Source organism: Furipterus horrens, unplaced genomic scaffold, assembly GCF_987537825.1.
Source record: "Furipterus horrens unplaced genomic scaffold, mFurHor1.1.pri manual_scaffold_3, whole genome shotgun sequence".
NCBI classification, from domain to species: Eukaryota; Metazoa; Chordata; class Mammalia; order Chiroptera; family Furipteridae; genus Furipterus; species Furipterus horrens.
This window is the reverse complement of record NW_028327173.1, coordinates 103,252,051-103,279,262: the sequence shown is the minus strand read 5'-3', so window position 1 is coordinate 103,279,262 and position 27,212 is coordinate 103,252,051. Positions and strand designations below refer to the sequence as shown.

General features: G+C 37.2%; 1 protein-coding gene across 1 annotated transcript in view; it reads left to right on the top strand.

Annotated features, from left to right (window-relative positions):
* CCDC138 (coiled-coil domain containing 138) overlaps positions 1–27,212 on the top strand; it is a 193,773-nt gene that overhangs the window by 111,971 nt on the left and 54,590 nt on the right. Inside the window, exons 12-13 of the mRNA XM_090269933.1 lie at positions 8,030–8,222; positions 26,638–26,814. Coding sequence (XP_090126059.1) covers positions 8,030–8,222; positions 26,638–26,814 — 370 coding nt within the window. The remainder of the gene's footprint in view (positions 1–8,029; positions 8,223–26,637; positions 26,815–27,212) is intronic.

Below are 27,212 nucleotides of genomic sequence, written 5' to 3'. Positions count from 1 at the left end.
GTGGATTTTCCTTTGTTTCATTAAGCATAGCTTTCACTTCTTCTCTTATGCGTTTGCCATACTTAAGGATATCTGTCAAGACTGTGAGCATCTTTATCACCAGTGTTTTGAATTCTTCATCTGTTAGGTTGTCTGTCTCCTCATCTGTTAGGTTCGCTATCTCCTCGTCGCTTAGTTTTCCCACTGGAACCTTGATCTGTTCCCCTTTTTGGGTCATACGTCTCTGTTCTCCTCAACTTGACAGGCTCCTGTGTTTGTTTGCCTCTATGTCTTAGATAGAGCTGTCGCTCCTGTTCCGTTGTAAGGGGTGGAGCCTTAGGTATTCATCAGTACAGGGTGACCCATTTCACCACGTTGTGTCGCTCTATGTGGGGGAGGGGTCTGAGAGGAGACAATGCTGCTTGCTCAGCACTCTCCTCTTTTCCAGGCACCTCTCCCACTTCCATATAGGACTGGCGTCTCTCTGGCTGTTGCTCTGGCCGTCGTTCCCAGAGTGGGTGGGTCTGCAGACGTTCTAGGACTGTGGGGACCCTTTAAACAAGCAGACTCTGTTGAGAGGGCGGCAGTTTTTTCCTCCGCCCTAACCCCGACTGGTGTGCAGTCAGAAGCAATGAGGCTTTATTTTCCCTGGTGCTGGGACCGTGAGTTGTGCGGTCTCATGTGATGCTGGGAGCGCCCCCCAGGCGTCCCTCCTGACTTTTTAAAACATGTGACTGGGCTTTCCACCGGCCTACTGATGCCACTGCTGCCGTCACTGCCGCCAACGCACCGCGTCCACTCTGCAGCGGCTCCGCCCCTCCTACATGTCTGGATGAGTATTTCTTTTTTATATCTTGGTTTGCTGGACTTCCATGCAGTTTGATTTTCTGGAACTTCTGTTTGTTTCTAGTATTGAGGCAGTTGTATTCCTTCTTAGTTGTGGAGGGAGATGCAGCGTGCCTCTCTACCCCTCTATCTTGGCCGTAAGTCTTGTTCATAGTTTTGATCTTCTTTTTCTTAAGTAAGTCCCTTTGACATTTCATATAATAATGGGTTGGTGATGATGAACTCCTTTAGCTTCACCTTGTCTGGGAAGCACTTCATCTGCCCTTCCATTCCAAATGATAGCTTTGCTGGATAGAGTAATCTTAGATGTAGATTGCTTTTCATCACACTGAATACTGCTTGCCAGTCCCTGCCTGCCTGCAAAGTGTCCTCTGAGAAATCAGCTGATAGTCCTATAGGCACCTCACCTGTCAGCAACTCTCCTCCTCTCTCTTGCTGCTCCCAGGACTCTGTCTTTATCTTTCACCTTTGGCATCTCAGTCATGATGCGTCCTGGTGTGGTCCCCTCTGGGTCCAGTTCGCCCGGGACCCTCCGTGCTTCCCGGACCTGTATGCCCATCTTCACAATTTGGGAAGTTTTTCTCATTTTTTTCAATTCTTGCTTCCTCATTCTGCACTGGTTGACTTTTTTTTCTTCTTCTTTATGTTCCAAATCATTGATTTGAACCCCAGTTTCCTTCTTTTCACTATTGGTTTTGTGTGGATTTTCCTTCATTTCACTTAGCATAGCCTTCACTTCTTCTCTTATGCATTTGCCGTACTCAAGCAAATCCGTGAAGCCCATGAGCATCTTTATCACCCGTGTTTTGAATTCTGCATCTGTTAGGTTGTCTATCTCCTCATCTGTTAGGTTGGCTATCTCCTCGTCGCTTAGTTCTCCCTCTGGAACCTTGATCTGTTTCCCCTTTTGGGCCATACTTCTCTGTGTTCTCATTCTGACAGGCTCCTGTGTTTGTTTGCCTCCATGTCCCAGGTAGAGCTGTTGCTCCTGTTATGTTGTAAGGGGCAGAGCCTTAGGGATTTGTCAGTACAGGGTGACCTATTTCACCACATTGTGCCACTGTATGTGGGGGTGGGGCCTGAGAGGGAACAATGCTGCCTGCCCAGCACTCACGTCTTTTCCAGGCACCTCTCCCACTTCCGCACCGGACTGGCGCCCCTCTAGCTGCTGCCCTGGCCGTCGTTTCCAGAGTGGGTGGGTCTGCAGATGTTCTAGGATCGTGGGGGCCCTTTAAACTAGCGGACTCTGCTGAGACTGGCAGTTTCTGCCTCCACCCCAACCCACACTGGTCTGCACAGTCAGGAGCAATGAGGCTTGATTTTCCCACGGTGCTGGGACCGTGGGCAGCAAGGTCCGGTGAGGAGCTGTGAACGCTCCCCAGGTGTCCCTCCTGACCTTTTAAAATGTGTGGCTGCGCTTTTTGCCCGCCTGCCTCTGCTGGCCTGCTACTGCTGCCCCGGGTTCGCCCCTGCTGCCTGTCTGAATGAGTATTTCTTCTTCATATCTTTGTTGGACTTTTATAAAGTTTGATTTTCTGGAACTTCTGGTTGTTTCTAGTTTTGAGGTAGTTAGTTGTATTCCTTCTTAGTTGTGGAGGGGGTCGCAGCGTGTCTGTCTACACCTCCATCTTGGCCGGAAGTCATATTTAATATTTTAAAGTGATTTTAATTGGTATTGTCTCTTTTATCTGGTGTTCATGCGGTTTTTGATAGCATATAGAAATATAAATGATATTTCTGTTTATTTTGTATCCTGTCCTTGTCACCTCATGAGTTCCCAGAGTTTTCTTGAAGATTCATTGTGATTTTTTAGAGAGTCATGCATCTGTAAATATGGACAATTTTTATTTTTCTTTTTTCCACATGTGTGACTTTAATTTCTCTTACTACATTAGCTAGTATTTCTAGCACTATGGTAAATATAAATGCTGATAATGGATATCATTTCCTTGTTCTTGATCCTTAGGGAGAAATATTCAGTCCTTCACTATTAAGTGTGATTTTTTTCTTTAACCTGATAATGTGGTAGACTGCATTGTTTGACTTTCAAATATTGAATCCGCCATGCATTCCTGAAATAAACGTCACTTGGCTGTGTTTTATAGTTGTTTTTAAATTTGCTCAATTCTGTTTGCTAATATTTTGTTAAGGCATTTTGTGTCTATATTCATTAGAGATATTTGTCTGTAGTTTTCTCTCTAATTTTTATAGGTGGATTGTAGTAGTTTGTGCTTTTCAAAGAATTGAACCATTTTGTCTAAGATATCAAATATGTATGTGTAGAGTTATTATCTTTTTGATGCCTTCAGTGTTAGTAGTGATACTCCTGTTTCATTCCTAGTATTGATAAATTGTGTCATTTTTTTCTGATCTCTTTTTCTTTCCAGAAGTTTCTCTGTTTTTATTGATTTCTTTTTCAAAGGATCATCTGTTTCATTATTTTTCTGTTTTCAGTTTCAGCTCTTATCTTTATTATTTCCTTCCTCTGCTTGCTTTTTATTTACTGTGATCTCCTTTTTCTAGGTTACAGAGGTGATGAATATTATTGATTTGACACTTCTTTTCTAATATATGCATTTAGTGGCTTTTTTCTGTCAGCACTACTCAAACTGTGGCCCATAAATTTTAATACTTTGCATTTTCATTTACTTTCAATTTAATTTATTTTTAAAAATTTTACTTAAGATTTCCTCTTTGACCCATGTATTATTTAGAAGTGTGTTGTAAATCTTTCTGTTTTCTTACTGGTTTTCTAGTGTGGTTGTATTATTGATTTTTTTTTTTTTTTGGCTGAAGATGTGTATTCTGCTATTGTGTGGAGTGTTTTATAAATGTTGATTAAATCCTGCTGGTTCATGGTGTTAAGTTTTATAGCCTTGCTAAGATTCTGTCTATTTCTATCAATTGCTCAGAAAGGAATATTGAAATCTTCAGCTATAATTGTGGATTTATATAGTTTTCCTGTTGGGTTTTATAAATTTTAGCCTCACATATTTTGCAACTCTGTTAGTGCACATACATTTTGAATTATGTCTTCTTAGTGGATTGATTCTTTCATCATTATATAACATTCCTCTCTGTCCCTGATAGTTTTCTTCATTTTAAAGTCCACTCTGATATTAATATAGACACTTCTGGTTTCATTTAACTCAGTCTTTTTCCATTCTTTTAATATTACCTGCTTATATTATTATATTTGAAGTGAGGTTTTTTGTAGATAGCATATAGCTAGTTTATATTCTTAATCAACTTTGTTTTAATTGGTATACCTAGGGCACTTATATTTAACGTAGATATGGTAGGGCTTCAGTCTCTTACTTTATTTTTTGTTTGCTGTTCTTTTTTGTCTGTTCTTCATTTCTCTGGTTTCTTCTTCCTGCTTTCCTCTGGGTTACTTGAACTTTTCTTAGAATTTCATTTTAATTTGCTCTTATAGCTTGAGTATATCTGTTTGCATAGATTTTTTAGTAATTTTTCTAGGTATTACACTGTATATAATTAACTTATTGCAGTCTAATGGTTTTGTCATTTTATTAGCTCAAGTGAAGTGTAGAAATCTTGCCTTCCTTTAACCTCCCCCCTATAATTGTGTTAATACTCTTCTAGGTATATATAGAACTAAATGAGACAGTGTTATCATTTTTGTATCAACTGTCAAACATGAAATTCGAGGAAAGTCTATTGTATTTACACCTATTTTTGCTTATTTTTTTCTTTTTTCCTTCTTTTCTTGCTTCTCGATGTTCCAGTGGTCTTTCTTCTATCGCTTCATTTCTGTTTATAGAACTTCCCTCAAGTAGTCTTTCAGAGTAGGTCTGCTGATGACAGATTGTTTTAGTTTTTCTTCATGCTATCATGTCCTGATTTTCCCTTCATCCCTGAAGGGTATTTTCACTGGGTATCAGATTCTGGGATGACCGCTCTTTTCTTGTAGTACTTTAAAATGTTGTGCCAGTTCCTTTCAGATGACTTTCACAGTTTGTGATAAGAAACCCACTGTCATGTTAATTGCTTTCCCCAAATATATTAATTTCTCTATCATTGCTTTCAATTTTTTTCTTTTTTCTTTAGTTTCATAAAGTTGGCTATGATGTGCCCTGTTGATTTCTTTGGATTCATCACGTTTGGGTTTGGTCAGTTTCTTCAACCTCCAGATACATATTTTGTGAAATCTGGGAAGTATACAATCATTATTTCCTCAAGTATTTTTTTAGCCCTATCTGATTTTTTTTTTCATTCAATATTCTGTTAGACATGATTGTTAAATCTTTCGTTCAAGTCCCTCAGTTCCTTGGATCTCTGTTTTTTCCCCAGGTGTGTGTGTGTGTGTGTTTTTTTTCTTTTTGTTCAGATCGGGTAATTTCTGTTGTTTTATTTTCCAGTTAACTGGTTCTTTCCTCTCTTCCCTCCATTCTACTGTTGAGGCTATCCATTGAGCTTTTAATTTTGTTTATTATATTTTCAGTTACAAAATCTCCATTTGATTCTCTTTGTATTTTCTTTAGTAAGACTACTTGACAAGATTTTCCTATTTTTATTTAAAAACATAATTTTTCATTTTATCATGGCTGCTTTAAAATGATTGTCAGATAATTCTAACATCTTTGTCATGTTGGTGTTAGCAAATTTTTTTTTCATTCAGTTTGAGATCTTTCCAGTTTTTGAAGTGATTCGTGATTTTTTTTTTAATTGAAAACTGGACATTTTGGTATTATGTTACGAGACTCTGGGTCTTATGAAACATTTTGTTTTATCTGGCTTTCTTTGACATTGCTGTGGCAGAGGGAAGTGTGGGGAGGTGATGTCTCTTATTTCCCAGTGAGGTAGAAGTCCGGGTTCCCTACTAGCTCTTGATGTTATCTAGGGGAGGGGGTAGTTTTGGCCCCTCTGTAGACCTCCACTTGATACCTCCCTAACTGGGAGGGTTAGCAGTGCTCCATTACTACTTCCCACATGGCCTTTACTGACACCGCCTTATACTTTGCTGGTCCAGATTGGGGTTGGGTCACTTTGCTGACCTGGGTAGGGGTATTTGGCTGGAACAGTGTTTTGTCCAAGTTTTTGTCTTGCAGTGTTGCCCTTTTCGTTTTTATTCCTTTGGCTAGAGAGAGCAGCCTTTTGTTGGGGCAGTTTGACATTTTCAGGTTGCCAGCTTTTTTGGCTATAAGTCAAGGAAATCTGAGGCATCAGATAACTCAAAGAACTAAACCTTTTGGAGTCACCTTGTTCGTTTTCTAAATAATGCCTAGGGGTTAATGTTGTTCTTAGAGCAGGAGGACTAGGGAAAAGTACCCATACCCTTATAGACAGAAGTGTTTTATTTTTTTAAACTTGTTAAATTTTGGGTCAGAGTTAGTCTTGACATGTTTTGCCTACCACAAAGTATGGTTTAATGCTAATTTTTTAATTCAAATCCTGATAAAGAAGAAAAACTGAAGTAGGAAAATCATGTACCATACTGTGAATGAATGGATGAAAAATCAGTACTCAAATGGTTTCAGCAAAGATTTCAGTGTTTGGGTGATGGTTCAATAACAATAAAAAATACTACTTTTGTGATTGTTTTTTCTTCTGTTTCACTTAAAAGGAAATAGTATCAACATGTTTTCAGAAATAAAAAAGTATATTTTCTACTTTGAAGTATAGTATGAAGTATTATAGGTATTTTTAAATAAGCAAGTTTGTCTTAATCCTATTATTCTAATACAATTATTCTAAGTAGAATTTTGAAATACTTTTTTCTATTATCTTTTTACAGAAAGGTTTTTAAACACATGTATTATCTTTTCCTAATGATATTAAAAGCTATTGACAATATATTTAAATTGGATTGCACTGCTCTTGCCAGTTACCACCCAATTATTCTTGGCCTTTGATTCCCATAAAATCTGAATATATATGTATCTTAATTTTTATATGCAGAAATTCTAAAGCTCATTCTTGTTATTCACTTTGCAAGATCAAAACTAATTTGGGTACCAATTGCTTACAAATTTTCATAAGATAGGGAAACTTATAAAACTCAGGGTTTGGAGAACTAGGTAATAATTAAGAAAAATAAAAGTTATTTCAAACTCTGGTATAACCACTCTCTTCTGCAGGAGTTTGAAATGGTTTCCCTTTATTTTAGAGGTAGTTATATGCCATTATTTCTATTTTGTCCATTTTCTTATTTTAGTTTATTTCCCATGAGAATTATTCCAGATTCACACCCACTGTTTTATTCTTCTGAAATTGTTAAAAGTTATCAAAATCATTGATATTTACAGTCATAACTGAGCTCTAAGGTAGTGAGGCCATAGGTGATCACTTTATAAGCTAACACTGTAAGATATACGTGATAAGCCATTAATTAGTAATGATAGAGCAATGAAGAGCCTGTGGAGTCTTTGTTCCTTTGACTTCTCTGTACCAGAAATATCTCATGATTCTGTTCTTAAAAGTTTTGAGTAGATGAGTGGATCAAAAAACTGTGGTACATCTACACAATGGAATACTATGTAGCAGAAAGAAAGAAGGAACTCCTGCCATTTGCGGCAACATGGATGGAACTAGAGAGAATTATGCTTAGTGAAATAAGCCAGGCAAAGAAAGCAAAATACCATATGATATCACCCAATACAGGAAACTAAAGAGCAACACAAACAAACGAACTAAATAGGCAAAGACTAGAATAGTTGTCAGTAGGGGAAGGGGGGAGGGAGAGAAGGGGGATAAGTAAGGGAAGGGTCTAGTCAAGGAACGTATATGAATGACTCATGGACATGGACAACGGGGAGGGATATAATTGTGGGAGAAGGGATGGGTTGGGAGGGGGGAGCAATGGGGGAAAAATGGGACAACTGTAATTGAATAACCAAAAAAAAAAATTTTTTTTAAATAAATAAATAAAGGAGAGCTTAGGAAAAAAAAAAAGTTTTGAAATTGAATTTTGTCTCCACTCTTCTAATTTTATTCTTAGAAAATTACTCTTTTCAATTTTCTAATTCTAGTAGACTGCCTATTTCTTTTAGAAAATACATTGTCATAAATAATTTTTAAAGTTGATTATAAAATTACTACTTTCCAGGCTTGCATATTTTCAGCTCAATTTTTTTTAATTAGTAAAACATAGACTTATTGTTAGTTCATATGTTAGATTGTATTTAAAATTATATTTTCTGAATATGAATAAGTATATTAAGATAATACATATTTTTAACAGCATTCAACTATGACATCAACATTGAGGAGATTGGGTGAAGACATATTCAAAGGAGTGGTAACTAAGGGAATTCAGGATTACTCTTTAGAGCATTCTGTGGAGAATAAAACAAAGACAGCTGCTTTCTTTAGGAGTTCCAATTTACCAGTGAGATTTTTATCAACTTTAATTGTTCTGAAAACAGTCACCCAAGGTAAGCTTTCAGATGTGCTTATGGCAAAATTTTTCATAAACAACTAGAAGAGAATACTGTATAATTAAGGAATTCTTATATTGTTAAATATATTTTACATTTCCAGAATGAGATTTTAAATTGTTTTATGATGGTAGCACATTATAAAAACTACTTTTATTTCCTGAATTTGAGACAATAGAGGCATTAGTTAGATTGGTGTCCCCTCCACAACCTAAGCTGATTCTCTTGGATCATGTTTTATAACAACCTTGGCTTAACCACTGTCACTGCATTTACCGTATAGTACTGAAATTGTTAATTAATTATTTTCCACTAGAGCAGATGTTGGCAAGCTGTAGCCCACTGGCCAAATCTGGCCCACTAGCTGTAAATAAAGTTTTATTTGAACACGTCCATGCTTGTTACCTATTGTTTGTAACTGTTTTTGCCTTACAACAGAGCGGAGTAGTTGGTAACAGAGACTATATTGTCCTCCCCCACCCCCCTAACCCCCCACTGAGCCTATAATATTATTATGTGCCCCTTTACAGAAAAAGTTTGTCAATTCCTTTTCTAGCTTTTAAATTTCCTGAGGGGTGAATAAAATGCCTTTTTACCATTGTATCTCCCTGCACCTAGCATAGTACTTGATGTATAATAGTGAATAAGGAAATTACTGAATTAGAAAGTGTTTCAAAGTTGCCATTTTTCATACAGTTTTGATATATAGCTAATTAGTTATTTTGGACTATGAAGTATGAGAAATTTTTGTTAAAGTAATTCATACCAATGTAGTCAAACAAATAAACCGTCTACCTACCTTTTCTGTTTGTTAAATTATATAAATCATTTTTTAAGTGGGCAATGGCAGTAATTTAATATGACTTTTCTTGGAAGTTTGTTCTATTTAGTTACTCCTAATTATATAGAATTAAAGAACAAAAAACCCAAAACTCTGACTCTGTCTTCTTAGTTATTTTCTCCATTATAATTATAGTTGTCAAAATTATAACAAATTGGGTGGTAATTGTTTAAAAAGTCACTTATTAGGAGGGAGTATTAGCCCCAAATAAAGTTACCACACAACAGTATGCATTATAATATCGTTTGATAAAATACAACATTCAGTAATGATAAAGCAAATGAAATGGAGAAACAAAACAGGAGGGAATTAGGTGCTTCCTGTCACCACTTTTGTGCAGTATAGTATTGGATGTACTGATCATCTGTAATGAGCCATAAAAAAATAATGACTATTAGAAAGGAATAGAGAGAACTATTAATTCATGGATACTCTATATAAATTGAGGACATTTGAAGAAACTGGTGAAGAAGTTTAATATAATGTGTTGTGGTCTGAAAATTTGTGTCCCCTCCCACAGTTTGTGGTCAAGTCCTACCCCCAGAGATGATGGTATTAAGAGGTGAGGCCTTTGGAAGGTGCTTAGTCATAAAGGTAGAGTCATAATGAATGGGATTAGTGCTTTTGTAAAAGAGATTCCACAGAGATCTCTAGCCCCTCACACCGTGTGAGGACACAGCAAGAAGACACAGTCTGTGAACCAGGAAGAGGCCCTTCAAAATGCCCCCATGTTGGTGCCTTTGTTTTGGACTTCCCAGCCTCCAAAACTGTGAGCAGTACATTTCTGTTGTTTATAAGCTACCTAATTTCTGGTATTTTGTTATAGCAGCCCAATGGGCTTAGCCATAATTTGTGTTTCAGAAAATGAGCTCCAAAAGAAATTCACAAAAATCATTTGACTTTTCAGTATATCATGAATGTGGCTATAGTATACTATGACTGTCAGTAATAAGCAGCCATCTACTTGTGGACAAAGAAATCTTGTCCATGTAATCAAAACAAAAAATGTAAAACTTGGTATCTGTAAAGCCCCTTGTGAAATATAACAGGGCATAAATATGAGTAAATAATAGATGGATAAACAGGTTAATAAAGATTATTGCTGAAATGGTAGGAATAAAGGGCTTTCATATATATATATATATATACACACACACACACACACGCACAAATATATACACACACACACAGAAATAAGACAGTTTCTGCCCTCAAAGGCATTAGAATCTAGTGGGTAAGTAGACTGTAAATATTTCATTCTGCATCATCTTAAAATTAACGACACTAGAACTTTAGTTACTTCTAGTGCTATGAAATGGGACCAGGAAAGGATTCAGTATAAGGAGTCAGTATTTGTGCTGAATCCATGTAGGATGTGTAGGATTTCATAGACATCAAGTAAAGAGAAAAGTCATTCCTGAGGGAACAATATGAACATATGCTTGGAACTGTGAAAGAGCTTGGCATGTTATCAAATATGAAAGCATGGTTGGCTCACAAATGCTCCTTAAATGCTGATGTTATGAACCTCTAAAAAAAACCACATTACTTTTGATTTATCTTCTCTTAAAAACATACAAATTATATCAAACTGTGTTTTCTGCAACTTAGTATTTTCACCAATGATGTGTTTGCGGTTTATTTATATTGACACAGTACCTAGTGAATTTTAAGGTCTCTCTGATAATTGGTAATAATCAAAGGCTCTAACCGGAGAGTTCACATAATGGTATCTCTTGCCTACCCTAGTAACTTCATAATTGTTCTCATTTTTTTCTTATGAATCTTGTCTACTTTCTGAGTTAATTTAATTTTTAATAATTTAAATTTGTTTTCAGCCAAGATGCCTCTTTACAAAACCAATTTAAGCGTTTCTCTGTCCTGTAGCCTTTTTGTTAGTCTTTATGTGAAGACAGACAAATTCTAGTAGTATTCAGTCAAATGTTTTGTTATTATTATTGGGTATTTCTGAAAAGTATATATTTTAAATGTAATTAAACTCTAGGATATAAGACAGAAGTGAAAAATCAGACTAATATCATTAATTTATTTTAAGAAACTTTAAGAAACATATGTTATCTTTCATCTACAGAATTGATGCTATCCCCTTACTTTGAAAATTATTTGTTCAGGTGTTTATTCTGATTGTGAATATGGTTTAAATTTTTAAAAAAGAAGTACCTAAGAAACCATTCAGAATTCACTTAAAATATGTCTTAAAGCTACTTTTTAAATCACCTAGAATAGTCCAGAAATATTAGTATATAAATTGGTAGTTATAAGCAGTCTTTTAAGTCTAATTTGTTATCAGACAAGCTTTGAGAGCTAGGATCAAAACTTTAAAATTAGTTTAAAATTAACAAACATCAGGGTGAATGTGATTGGATATCTTATTAAAAATCTAAATAATAAATTTTAAAAGAATTAAAATATTTTTTAAAAGTTACAGATTGTCTTACAGTGTACAAAATAACCCTCCACAAAAATATCATCTCCCAATTTTGATTAATTGACAAAACTAGTAAAGGGAAAATCTGATACTCCAGTTTGTAATACCACCTCCATCTCTGATTAATTTTTGTTGAATTTTTTTTTTCTGTAACTTTTTTATTCAAAAAAAAGACTGGTCAAATATTAACAGCTGCTAAATCTAAATGGAAGTAGTACAACATGGGTGTCTTTTATACCGTTTTTTCTATTTTCTCTGTTTGAAAAATTCAAAATTAGACATTTGAAATTAAAAAAAATTTTAATGGAAGCTCTGAAAGATTTTAAAAGCGAGAATATAGAGAGGCTCTAGATGTTTTTGTTGATCATCCTAGCAGTCTGTGTCATGGAAAAAACAGCTCTGTGGGCTAAATAATAGATGTGGCTCAAGAAAAACAGTGCGCTGTTGTGGTTTGCAGTTAAAAATGTTAGGGAAATCTGGGGGTAACTAAAGTTTAATATTTTCTTTAATGTCCTAGCAGATATAATGAATCTCTAAAACTTGAATATACTGTATGCAGTATTTCCCAAACTTTTCTAAACCCTTTGAGTCCCTTACAGGACTAATTTTCTGAGTAAAACAATTTGGGAAATGCTGTCTTACAGTTTATGAAGTGCCATTGTAATACCTTATGAAGAGTCACATTACCCTGAGGAACAGTTTTCCTCTCCCCTTATTTTACAGGGAGAGAAAATGTGAATGGCTCCAAATTTATATCAGTATCAAATTCCAAAGCTGATTGGCTGATACCTTTTTGACCATATGTTTTCTGCCCTCATTGTTATGTGCTCCAGAGAGGTATAGGAGGCTGGGGGTTGAAAGGAGGCTATTAGTTCTCAATTGATATATAGGCATACCTGAGAGATATTGTGGGTTCTATTGCATACCACCACAATAAGGCAAGTATCACAAAGCAAGTTGTAATCTTGTTGCTGGTGGAGGGTCTTGCCTTAAATTTGTAAAAAAGGCAATGTATGTGAAGCACAATAAAATGAGATGTGCCTGGAATATTTGGATACAGCAAAGCAACCCAAATAAAAGAGCCAAGAAAGGAAAACAAAAAATCTAGTAAATACCATTAGGAGAAATGATTATAAGAATGGAGAAAATAATTTAACTAGACTGTCTTATCACACACTGCAACAAATTCTGGGAGAACTGAAAATTTAAACATAAGAAAAGCTCTTAAATCAGTACCATAGAATTGTCTTAACTCTAGTAAGAAGATATTTCCTATTTTTAAAATAGTATCATCTTTAAAAAAAAAAAACAAGAAGTCCTGGCTGCTGTGGCTCAGTGGATGGAGCATCAGCCTGCAAACTGAAGGTTGCTGGTTTGATTCTTATCAGGGGACACGCATGGGTTGTAGGCTGGGTCCCCAGTTGGGGGCATGCAAAAGACAACTGATTGATATATCTCTCACACAATGATGTTTCTCTCCATCTCTTTCTCTTTCCCTTCCCCTCTAAAAGTAAATTTGAAAAATATTTTTAAAAATTAGTATCACTTACAAGGTGGGTAAATTTAGTAGAGAAAAGATATAAATATGTTAGATAATACACATAATAAATGCTTAACCCCAAAATATTTTTGACCACCAGAAGGGCTCCTTTGTGGTTACCAGGTGCAGATTCATAACCAGAGTTGAGCAGACATTGTTTACAGAGGCCTGTCATGCATGCTGTATTTCAATGAAAAGCCACAGTTTGGGATGCCAAAACTCCTACACTGTGTTCTTGCCATCTGAGTCAATCCTCATGAGAGCCCCTATGATCCAAACAATATGTAAGTTGGGGGTCGGCAGCCGTCCGTCTTGAGAGACGATGGTGTAGCTTCTTAAGAGTCTATCTGCGACTTCCGGCCAAGATGGAGGCTTAGACGGACGCGCTAGGTCTCCCTCTACAACCAGAGAGGAATACAACTACTTCAAAACAAAGGATAACTAGAAATTCCAGAAAATAAAACTACACGGAAGCCCAACATATGAGGTTATAAACCAGCGGCGCCCTTTGGGCAGGTAAGAGCAAAAGAGGGCGGCGCTGTTTGCGGTCGCACCTGGGACAGCGGCGGGGAGAACAATCCCGGCTGCAGTCGAACCCCCGGCAGCTCGCGACCCCAACGCTGGGGAAAGCAGCCACCACATCGCCTTGAACAGTGAGGCCCAGGGGGGCGGGAGGACGGATCCCGGTCTCCTAGCGCAATAACTGTGTGAATCCATCTTGGACCCCCGCCCCCAAAGAAAGCGCCACAGGGCTGCGAAATAGGTTGCGGACAGGCACCGGTCGCTGGATTGTTACGACAAAGCACCACGGCACAGCAAGAAAGGCTGCCGAACGGCGCCGGTCGCTGGGTCATTACGAGTACACAGGCACTGCCCCCTACAGCCGGCCCAAGAAAACAAAACGCATCTGTCAAAATGAGGCAGACAACTATAGAAATTCCAGTGGCACAGCTCACCAGGCAACAGATGGAGAACCTGACAGATGAACAGATAAGAAACCTGTCAGATGCTCAGTTCTGGGCCATTGTTATCAGGTGGCTTACAGAATTCACAAAAGATCTGGAAAAAGATGAGAAAGAAGCGAAAAACACTCATAATGAAAGGAACAAAACCACATACGAGACAGATGGTGAGGAAAAAAAATCCAGAGTTCATTTCAACGAACTGGAATATGGAGAAGGAACAAGCAGTCAACCAATGCAGAGAGAGGAAATGGGAAGCAACATTGAGAGGATCAGAAACCTCTGGGACAGCTATAAAAGGCCCAACATAAGAATCATTGGTTTGCCAGAGAGCGAGGAAGATGAACTAGAACTTGAAAAATTGAGTGAAAATATAATAAAGGAGAACTTCCCAGACTTGGGGAAGGAAATAGACTTACAGGTCCAGGAAGCACAGAGAGTTCCAAAAAAACTGGACCCAGGGAGAACCACTCCAAGACACATTATAATCAAAATGTCAAAAATTAAAGATAAAGAGAGAATCTTAAAAGCAGCAAAAGAGAAGAAAAGAATCATGTACAAAGGGGTCCCAATTAGACTATCAGCTGACTTCTCAAGGGAGACCCTGCAGGCAAGAAGGGACTGGCAAGAAATATTCAAAGTAATGAAAATCCAAAACCTACAACCACGAATACTCTATCCAGCGAAATTGTCATTCAGAATAGAAGGACAGAGAAAGTGTTTCCAGGACAAAATAAAACTGAAAGAGTTCATTAGATCCAAACCACTGTTATATGAGATGTTAAAGGGACTGGTTTAGAAAAAGGAGGATCAAGACAATGAAATCTAAAATGAAAACTGCATCACAAGAAACAACAGAAGCTAGGGAATTGAAACAAAGGCAAACTAAACAGGCAACGAGAGTGGAAAAAGAACTATATATACGGGGAACATATTGGGGGGAGGTCAACAGGGAGGGGGAATGGGGAGAGGGAGGGAGATGATATAGGAATTAAGGATCATGGTAGGAGGGAATGGAATAGACAGAGAGAGGTTGAGAAGAACTGTATGCACAACTAATGGACATGGTCTAAAAGGGGGGGACAACTGGAGGGAGGGGGGCCACCGGGTGGAGGGGAGCAGAGGGAAGGGAAATTGGCACAAATGTAATATTATAATCAATAAAATACATTTTAAAAAAAAGAAAGAAAAAAAGAAAGCATTAACCATGGAGTTACCATATTGTTATCCTTTTTGGTCCAAAATGATCCTGCTGTTGTTGTCTTTTCAGTGGCCCCGCACGGAGCTAAAATGATCTTTATAAGACAAGCAATTTTTTCATCATTTTCTACCAGGCCTTTTGTGGCTTCTGGCAAGGAGTAACTAAATAGCAGGTGTGCTCACCATGTTCTATTTTTGAAAATTATTTCTTAATAGTTTTGGTTTTTCCTTTCATCTTAATCTAATGAATAAAAAGTATGACAAGAAAAAAAAAAAAAAAAAAAAGAGTCTATCTGCACCGCCGAGAATGGCTGTGCAGTCCGACTCGGGAGTGACACGGTATCTGTCTCCTCCCGTGTTAAATCGACATCTTGCGATGACGCTGGAGTGTCCTCTCCAGTGAAGCTGAAGCTACAGAGCCTGGGCAGGGTGATATGGAGGGTCTGCTGTTGCCCATGCAGCAGACCCCCCCTCTCTTCGCAGCTGAAGTGTCCAAGGGAAAGACGGAGTCAATACAGCTTGGCTTCAGGTGCGCCGCAGGAGTTGCCGGTGTTGACTACAACGTCAAACCGCCTTAGGGACTCCGGCTCCGGATTTTCTGTCGGGGTTTACTCCCTTAGCCTTTCCCCTGAAGAGGTATGCCGCAAGGCAGCGGAGGATTTTTGGAGTCAGAGTTTTCCTTCTCTGCTGTGCCCTGACTGGAAGATCCAGATTTTAGCAAAAGGGCTGCGATTTTCCCCTTTTAGAGTTGTGCAGTTATAACCCTCATTTGCATCTTCACTGACCAATCAGAGAGGCTCCATTCCTACCAGCCAAGTCGGTGGTTTTTGGACTAATCAGATTTCCAGGTGTTGGAATCCTCATTTGTGTGAGAATGGACCAGTCAGGGGCTGGGGTGGGAGCTATTCTCTATATAAGTAAGCTTCACCTCTTTTTCAGTAGAGCACACTTTTAGTTTCCATTGAAGACCATTTCCCTGGCTGGAGCAGCAACATCAGAGTTTCAGGGGTCTTTCTGGAGTGGAGTGGAGCAGAGCTATAACACCAGAGTTGAAACAGCTGAGCTGTGTAACAATTTGGCTGTTTGCACCGAATAAAGTCTCACCCCTCCACACCCAAATTGGGGACTCCTGTTGGCAGAGGCGACCTTAGGTTCACTATATAGATCTGTAAAATAAAACTTGTTTTTATTGAATGGTAATGCAAATAGATCGTTCATTTGAGAATCAGCATAGAAAATACTTGGTGTGAATTTAATATTATAATCCTGTGTTCTTTATTATCTCTGAAGATTATTAATCCAGTATTTGATAGTCTGATTCAGCTCAACTCTCACCATATCTAAAGCCCACCCTCTTGACCGTACTGTACAACTTCCTAAAAGCATGTACTCCCTGAGAGTCAAAATAATAATAACAAATACATAGCACTAGGTTATGGGCTAATCACTTTATATATACTAAATCATTTGTTTCTTTAAAATGTTATGAGATATCAGTATTATTAATATCTTAATTTTACAATAGAGGAAATTGAGGCATAGAGAGTTTAAACCTATACTCTTAATCACTGTGCAATGCTGAATCTCTGAAATAAAATTGAACTGTCAGATATAATCTCATATTTATTACACTTACTAAATGAAGATGATCAAATTATCACTGAGAATGAACATGCAACTTTTATTGCATTGTAAATTATAATCATTTTGAAGTACATTCTTATAGGAGCACAGAATGTATCATAACCTTTAATAAGACTTATTATAAGGAAATGATTTGGAAGAGAAAAGTTAAAAGCTATTAACTTGCTGTTTGTAATAATGATGAAAGATATATAACTGGCAAACCCACGACTTGAATAGAGAAGGAAATGAACATTAAATGAATTCTAGCACTGTTGTTGGCATTTTTCTAATCATTCGCTTGATTATTTCAAATATATGCCCCACAATAACCTTTTAAGGTAGATGGTGGCATTGTCATTTTTACAGAAGATCAAACAGGGTCAGGTAAATGTGAGGGATTCAGATCTTTCTTGATTCCAACTAAACAGGCCCTTAACAATATCATGAGGACTGTACAATGTTATATGTCATTAACAATTATGAGGATGTAGATATGGGAATCAGTGTGAAAACATTTTGATTAATAAAACCTTCAATATGTACACATTTGACCTATATAAAAATGATAAAAGTCAATAATTTTATCTCATCAAATTGAGCTGCATATGTGCTATCTACAAGGACAACTTTCTTTTTAAATTAAAATATGCTCTTTTTAAAATGTGTGCATCTGAGGGGATAGCGCTGGCACTCAGGAAATGACTTAAAACTTCCAGTGAAGAAGAATCTATGACCTTCCAAACTGCCACCTGTTTAAAGGCATTGAAGCTGGTGTTGGAGATATTGACATACTTCCCAATGGTCTGGCTCTTTAGTGTGAACAGATATTTGACCTGAGCAATCAACAGAATCTAAGCTGATATGAATTTTTGAAGCCAAGGTGTACAGAGGATGCTTTGAACTGTCCACACCTGTGCAAAAGCATACAAGGTGTGGTGTGACTGTCAGCCAGCCAGCCAGAGGGATGAACCCACCAAAGAATGATGTAACAACAACCAAAACCCAATTACAACAAGAGAGCCCACATAAAGAAAGGGCATTCCAAGAACATCCAGCTCAGGAGATCAAGGAGACTGAACCACTTAGTACCACAGGTCTCCTACCATAGAAGGCCACCCCACGAAGACAGGGAATCAAAACAGAGCATTCTAATACGCAGAAACAGGCAAGAAGAGTCACCTAAAATAGGAAGAAAAAAAAAAACCCCAAATGAAAGGAAAGAAAGAGTCCCCAGAAAGAGTGCTAAATGAAATTGAGGCAGTCTATCAGACATAGAGTTCAAAATAATGGTTATAAGGGTGGTCAAGGAGCTCAGTGAGAACTACAAAGAACTCTGTGGAACCTACAAGTAAGTTACTGGGACTACATCAGCATGAAAAAGGACATAGAACTATGAATAAGAGCCAGGAGGAAATGAAGAATACAATATCTAAAGTGAAGAATACACTAGAAGGAATTAAAAGCAGGCTAGATGAACCAGAGGATCAAATCAGTGAGTTGGAGGAAAGGTAACAAAATGAAAAAAAAGAAAAAAACAACCCTCAAAAAGAATGAAGATAGTTTAAGGGAGCTTCAGGACAACATGACACGTAACAATACTCATACAAAGATACCAGAAGGAAAGAAGAGAAGCAAGGGAAAGAAACCCTGTTTAAAAAAGGAACGACACAAAACTTTCCTAACTTGGTGAGGGAAGAAGTCACGCAAGTCCAGGAAGCACAGAGAATCCCAGTGAAGATGAACCCAAAGAGTCCCACTCCAAGACATATTGTAGTTACAATTTCAAAATTCAAAGACAAAGATAAAGGCAGCAAGAGAGAAATAGCTAATAACATACAAGGGAGCTCTGTTAAGCCTGTCAGCTGATTTTTCAACAGAAACACTACAAGACAGAAAGGAATGGCAAAAAATATTTCAAGCAATGAGAAACAAAGGCCTACAACCAAGGCTACTATACCCAGCAAGGGTCTCATTCAAAATGGAAGGTGAAATAAGGAGTTTCCCAGACAAAAGAAGGCTACAAGACTGCTTCTCCACCAAACCAGAGTTGCAAGACATGCTAAAGGGTCTGCTTTCAGAAAATGAAGAAAGAGGGTGAGGAGGGAAGGGGGAGAGAGAGAGATGGAGAGAGGGAGAGGGAACAGGAAAAAGAACATAGGTACAAAGGGGAACAATGGCAGTGAATTAAGTACCTGTCAATAATGACCTTAAATATAAATAGATTAAATGCTTCAATTAAAAGACATAGGATAGCTGAATGGATGAGAAAACATGACCAACATATATGCTGTCTACAAGAGACCCACCTCACAACAAAAGATCTACACAGGCTGAAAGCAAAGGGGTGGAAAAAATGTATTTCAAGGAAATGGACAAGTTAAAAAAGCTGGGTTAGCAATATTTACATCAGACAAAATAGATTTCACAACACAAGCATAATAGGAGAGAAGGATATTTCATTATACTTAAGGGAACAACCCATCAAGAAAATATAACCCTTGAAAACATATATGCACCCAACGTAGGAGCACCCAAATATATAAGGAAAATCTTGGAGGACTTCAAGAAGGATACTAACAGCAACACATGCATAGTAGGGGAATTTCACACCCCATTGTCAACAATGGACAGACCTTCCAAGCAAAGAAACACCAAGTATATTGCGTCATTGAACATCACTCTAGATCAAATGGAGTTAATTGATACATACAGAAACTTTCACCCCGAAGAAGCAAAATATACATTCTTTTCAAATGCACATTGAATATTTTCAAAGATAGACCACTTGATAGGATACAAAACAAGCCTCAGTAAATTCAAGAAAATTCAAATCATATCAAGTGTCTTCTCAGATCACAATGGCTTGAAACTAGAAACCAATATCTAGGAAAAAATTCAAAAAGATTCAAATTTATGGAGAATGAATAACTTGCTATTAAATAATGAATGGATTAACAATGAGATCAAGGAAGAAATGAAAATGTTTCTGGAAACAAATGATAATGAAATGCAGCAGTCCAAAACCTATGGAACACAGCAAGGATAGTCCTGAGAGGGAATTTCATAGCAATACAGGCCTACCTAAAAAGGATAGAAGAATTTCAAGTAAACAGCCTAACCGTACATCAACAAGAACTAAGGGAACAATGACAAACAAAGCCCAGAGTGAGGAGAAGGAAGAAAATAATCAAGATCAGAGTAGAATTAAATGACATAGAGACCACAATAACAATTCAAAGGTTCAGTAAATCCAGGAACTGGCCCTTTGAAAGGCTGAAGAAAATCAGCAAGACCTTAATTAGACTCTTCAAGAAAAAGAAAGGACCCAAATAAATAAAATCAGAAATGAAAGAGGAGAAATCACAACCGATACCATAGAAATACGAAGGATTGTGAGAAATTACTACAGACAACTATATGCTGAGAAATTTGACAACCTGAGTGAAACAGACAAATTTCTGGAAATGTGTAATCTTCCAAGACAACCAAGAAGAAGCAGAAAGCCTGAATAAACCAATATCAACTAGTGAAACTGTAGCAGTAATCAAAAAACTCTTAGCACACAAAGCCCCAGACTGGATGGCTTCACAGGCAAATTTTACCAAACATTTAGGGGGAAGAACTAACTCCCATTCTTCTCAACTATTCCAGAATATCCAAGAACAGGGAAGACTCCCATACTCTTTCTGTGAAGCCAGTATTATCCTAATTGCCAAACCACGATCAAGTGGGATTCATTGCAGGGATGCAACGATGGTATAATATTCACAAATCAGTAAACATAATACACCACACAAAATGAAAGACAAAAATCACCTAATCATATCAGTAGATGTTGAAAAAGCATTTGATAAAGTACAGCACCCATTTATGATTAGAATGCTCAACAAAGTGGGAATAGAGGGTGCATACCTCAACATAATAAAGTAGTCCCTCTCTATATCGTGGTTCACTTATTGCAGCATCACTGTATTGCAGGATTTTAAAAAATATTATATTTAATTATTTATCGTGGATTTTTTGCTATATCGCAGGATTTTGTGGTACTGTATACGTATGTTAAAGTTACGTAAGTGTAAGAGTGTAGAATAAATGTAAAGTTTCTACGTCGCAGGGGCATCTAGAACATAATACCTGCGATAAGTGAGGGAATAGTATATAGGCCATATATGAGGAACCTGCAGCCAATATTATATTCAATGAGCAAAAAACTGAAAGTTTTCCCCCTAAATCAAGAAAAAGACAAGGATGTCTACTCTCTCCACTTGTATTCAACGTAGTGTTGGACGTTTTAGCCATAGTGGTCAGACAAGAAAAGTAAATGAAAGGCATCCAAATTAGAAAGGAGGAAGCAAAACTGTCATTTGCAGGCAACATGATAGGTTGCATAGAAAACGATAGGCTCCACCAAAAACTACTCAACCTAATAACATGGATTTGGCAAAATAGTGGGTACAAAGTCAATATTTAGAAATCGAAGCATTCTTGTACACTAACAATGAAATATCAGACATAGAAACTAGAAAAAAATCCCATTTACAATAGCAACAAGAAAAATAAAGTACTTAGGAATAAACTTAACTGAGGTGGTAAAAGACCTGTACTCAGAAAACTACAGAACACTGAAGAAATTAAGGAAGGTAAAAATAAATGGAAGCATATACCATGTTCATGGATTGGAAGAATTAACATCATTAAAATGTTCATACTAGCCCTGGCTGCTGTGGCTCAGTGGATTGAGTGTCAGCCTGCGAGCCAAGTGTCGCTGGTTCAATTCCCAGTCAGGGCACATGACTAGGTTGCACGTCAGGTCCCCAGTTGGGGGCGTGAGTGAGAGGCAACCACACAGTGATGTTTCTCTCCCTCTCTTTCTCCTTTCGCCTCTCTCTAAAAATAATAAATAAATTATTTTTAAAAAATGTTCATACTTGCCAAAGCAATTTATAGTTTAAACACAATTTCTATTAAAATACCAATTACATATTTCACAGATCTAGAAGAAATATTTCAAAAATTTATATGGAACTAAAAACAACCCCAAATAGTATCAGCATCCTTGAACAGTAAGTACAAAGTGGGAGGAATCACAGTATATGATATCAAGCTATACTACTAGGCTACTGTAATCAAAATAGTTCATAGTGGCATAAGAACAGACATATAGATCAATGGAACAGAATAGAAAGTCCAGAAATGAAGCCATGTCTCTATGGTCAATTAATATTTGACAAAGGGAGAAGGAGCATAAAATGGAGTGAAAAGAGCCTCTTCAACAAATGGTGTTGGGAGAACTGGACAGGGACATGCAAAAAAAATCTAACTATAATAGACCACCAACTTAAATCATACACGAGAACAAACTCAGTATGTAAGCAGTGCCACCCTAAAAGTCCTAGAGGAAAACACAGTAAAGTTTCAGATATCCCACGCAGCAATATTTTCACCAATATATCTTCTAGGGCAAGGGAAATGAATAAACAAGTGGGACTCCCATCAAACTAAAAAGTTTCTGCTCAGGTAAAGAAAACATCAGAAAATGAAAAGGGCACTAATTGTATGGGAGAACATGTTTGCCAATGATATATTGGACAAGGTGTTTATTTCTAAAATCTATAAAGAACTCATCCGACTCAACACCTGCAACATACACAATTCAATTAAAAAATGAGCAAAGGACCTGTACAGACACTTCTCTAAAGAGGGCATACAAATGGCCCATAGAAATATGAAAAGATGGTTAATATTACTAGCCATCAGAAGGATGCAAATGAAAATCACAATGAGATACCACCTCACACTGGTCAGAATCGCCGTCGTTAATAAATCAACAAACAACACATGCTGGCAAGGATGTGGAGAAAAGGGAACCCTAGTGCACTGTTGGTGGGAATGCAGACTGGTGTAGACACTGTGGAAAACAGTATCAAAAACTAAAAATGGAACTGACTTTTCATCCAGCAATCCCACTGCTGGGATTATAGCATAAGAATCCTGTATCACCAATTCAAAAGAACCTATGCACCCCAATGTTTACAGCAGCATTATTTACAATAGCCAAGTGCTAGAAACAGTCTAAGTGCTCAGCAGTGGATGATTGGATAACAATTGTGTTACATTTACACAATGGAATACTACACAGTAAAAGGAAAGAAGGAACTCCTACCTTTCAAGACAGCATGGATGGAACTAGGGAGTATTATGCTAAGTGAAATAAGCCAGGTGGTGAAAGACAAATACCGTATGATCTCACCTATAAGAGTGCCCTGGTGAACAAAAATAAACTAAAAAGCAAAATAGAACCGGAGGCATTGAAACATGGAACAGACTGACAGTGACCAGAGGAGATGGGCGGAGGAGTATAATGGTGGAAAGAAGGGGAAGAGCCTAGTCAATGAAATGTATAAATGACCCTGTCACATGGACATGGACAACAGTGTGGAGATTGACTGTGGGAGCAGGAGGTGGGCAGGGCAGGAGAGGGCCAAGGGGAAAAAATACTCCCAAGTGTAATAGAATAACAATAAAATAAATGTGCATCTGGGCTAGTTTTCCTGTCCTGCCCTTCTCAATACTTGGCTCTAAATTTGTGCACATTTATGTACTTACAAATTATGCACGTACACTTCAGGCCTCCAGAAATGGAATTACTGCCATTCTTGAATCACAGGAAGTTTGGACTTGGTAAGATGTCAGTGCTATGTAGCTAATACCTTATGCTCTGGAGTAGCCAGTTTGGGTTTGAATCCCATCCCCATCACTAGCTATGTGACATTGGACAGATTCCCTTTCTGTTTTTCCACCGCAATTTAAACAACAACAAAAAAAAATGATTAAATTAGAATGTGAAGGTTTAGCAAAGAGTTTGGCATTATAGTAAGCTGCTATCATAAACATTATTTTAACTTCTAAGACTTAGTTTTACTGGAGATCAGAATTGAGACGTATTGCATTTGATTTGTTGGCTGCATAATAAGCCACCAAACAATTTCTTAAAACAGCAGCCATAATATTTACTAGCTCACAATTCTTTGGATTGGCAACTTGGACTAAGCTTAGGTGGGTGCCTGGGCTATGCTGGGCTCCCTTATTTTAATTGGATTTGCTCACGTTTCTGGGGCCTCTGCTTGGTCTCATTCTCAAGTGGGCTAGTCTGGAGCCGTTTACATGCTGTTAGTAGACTGCCCTACTGGAGACTGGAAGAGGCTCAGCTTCTTGAAGTTCAGGCTCAGGCTTCTAACACCAAAGTGTCATTTCTGCTTCATTCTAACAGTTAAAGTCACAGGGTTAGCCCAAATTGAAAGGATGGGCAGTACAGTTTACTTTTTGTTGGGAGTTGCTGCAAAGTGTTTCTAATTTTTTAATCTGCCATGTAGATTAAGTAATGGGAAACTCTATACCATGCTGATCAAGGTCAGCTGATTGAATTTTGATAAGGAATTAAAAGATTATAATTAAATGTCGGCATTTTTTAAGACTCAGTAATATACCATATTCATAAGATCAGTTTTGGTACAATTGGTAAATAAAACTTTAAAAATACTCTTAGAAATTAAATTGGTCTGGTGTTTAGAATCTTCACTACTGGGAAGTTAAAATAAGGATATAATTTTTTATTCTCCCTGGTAAAAACCACTTTTAATATAACTAAATACTTCCCAGGCCAGGTGGCTCTGTTGGTTGGAGCATCATTCCTTATGTCAGAAGGTTGTGGGTTCAATCCCCGGTGGATATGGGTTACAACATATCAATGTCTCTTCTTTCTCTCTCTCGTCTCTCATCAATAAATAGATCCTTGGGTGAAGATTAAAAAATAAAAATACCAGTTTTCTACTCCCCAAATTAATAAAGGACAATTTTTTAAGTTTGCAAACTTGTTATATCATATAGCATTCAGTTTATTTAATCTCAGATGATGTATTAATAAGAAGTGAAGTAACATGTCAAATACAGTAGGTGGTACTGTGATAACACTGTCACTGTCAGTGTTATCAGAGAAGGAAAACTCTGACTCCAAAAAACCTCCGCTGCCTTGCGGCATACCTCTTCAGGGGAAAGGCTAAGGGAGTAAACACCAACAGAAAATCCGGAGCCGGAGTCCCTAAGGCGGTTTGATGTTGTAGTCAACACCGGCAACTCCTGCGGCGCACCTGAAGCCAAGCTGTATTGACTCCGTCTTTCCCTTGGATCCTTCAGCTGCGAAGAGAGGGGGGGTCTGCTGCATGGGCAACAGCAGACCCTCCATATTACCCTGCCCAGGCTCTGTAGCTTCAGCGTCATCGCAAGATGTCGATTCAACACGGGAGGAGACAGATACTACCATGTCACTCCCGAGTCGGACTGCACAGCCATTCTCGGCGGTGCAGATGGACTCTTGGGAAGCTACACCATCGTCTCTCGAGACGGACGGCTGCCGACGATGACTGTGATAAAAACTTTTGTTTCAGTGAATAATTGAATTAATTGAATTCAGGACTCATTTATATTCCTCTACCTGAGTTGTTGCTAAATAAAGATAGGTTTTTAAATAAGGTAAGTCTAAACAGAATCTAGCAACTTTGCTTAACCTAAGTATACATTTATTTGCAATGTTTTATTTTATTAAACTGCAAAAGTTAAGTACTATATTGTTAGTGTTCCTTGAACTAAGTTCTATCAAAAGTAAAAATGCATTGAGCCATGGGCCCAGATCTTAATATCTCCTGACTTTTTATATATACTTTCATTTCACACAGGTTACTCTCAAATTCTCATTCTTAATAATTAGGTTCTTAATTATTACTTTAGTTTATGTAAGCTGAAACAGCAAAGAAGAAATGCAACATGAGTCCAGAAAACTAAATTTTAATGGGTTGATTCTGTCATATATTCAAGGGCACTTTAAACAGAAATCTCAGTAAAAGAATTAACGTACTAGTACTTGAACAGCATGCACACTTTTTTATTCCTTTGAATAGTATGTTGCAATGAGTTTTGGAAAACTAAAATATTCTTGTACAGTTAAAAGCACATTGTAAAATCATTGTAAAAGTGGTGACTTGGGTGGTTCAATGTATTGAAGTGTAGTGATATAAGTATCTATATCTCATTTGCATTCATTCTGGTTAAAATAGTGCTTCTTAATCCTGGCTTTATAAGCTTCCCAATCATCTGTTGAACATTTTTAAGAAAGTTCCAGAGATTTTGATCTGGAAGGTGCCGTCATAGCATTGATTGGTGAAATCTCACTGCCATTTGTAATGCAAATGTATCACAAAAAGTTCACACATCAGTGCACATCCAATCTTCTGAAGTTATTTTTAAATGCTAATGTTTTATTAGGCAACAGAAATCCTAGTTTAAGACTTATTCAGCAATATATTATAACATTACAGTTTGAAATAGGTAAACACTTAGAAAGCAGCAATAACCAAAAGTATAATCTCAGAAGCTGTTGTAAAGGAAAATACATACTAATACTGTTTACATTTTTGGAAGCATGTGGTAGTTATAATCAAATATGGCAAATAAACATTACTTGTATTTACTATTAAACAGCAGTTGTTTTCTTAATATAAAATAGAAATGAGGTGTATTATTATTTCAGATTAAAATATAAATTTTTTGAATATAAATTTACTCTATCATGATGTAATTCCTCTTTTCCCATTTGAGTTCTAACAAATTAGTGGGTGGAATATCTAAATTTAGCCTGGCATCTCTGGTCATTTAAATTTGTTTCACTTTTTAATATGTTAAAATTATGATATTCCTTTTGTGCCTTCTCTTTCTGGTTGATTTTATATGTTATTTTTCAGCTGACTACCTGGCTCAGGCATTTGATTCTCTTTGTTTGGACTTGAAGACAGATGAAGGAAAAATCTTATTTTTACAGTATCAAGCTGTTCCAGTAATATTAAATTACCTAAGGATATCCAGTAAAGGACTCTTATCCAATGTCATTGATAGTTTGCTTCAGATGACAGTGGAATCTAGTAAGTTTTAAAGTTTTATATACATAAAGAAATGACATGGGGTGATTTTTCTCATCTGTTCTGAATGTATAATTCTACATATCAGACACCATATACATGCTTAAAAATATTTTTGACAGTACTATAATAGAGTCATTAATAACATCGCTAAGTTATAAAACCTAACCCTTTGTCCAAACTTTCACTAACTTAGCACAATTTCCAGTAGTTTTAGTTATTCATATATTCAAGCTACTTTCTTGCTTCTCTTTTGTCTCATCGTTCTGACAGATCTATTCTTATATTCCCTGTTTCTCAGAAAGAGTGAAAGCAAATGGTTCTCCACTCACAGTGAGAAAAATGACACAGCCATATTCCTGTTTTTGCCTCTCCACCCTTACTGTATTTTGGGATGCTAC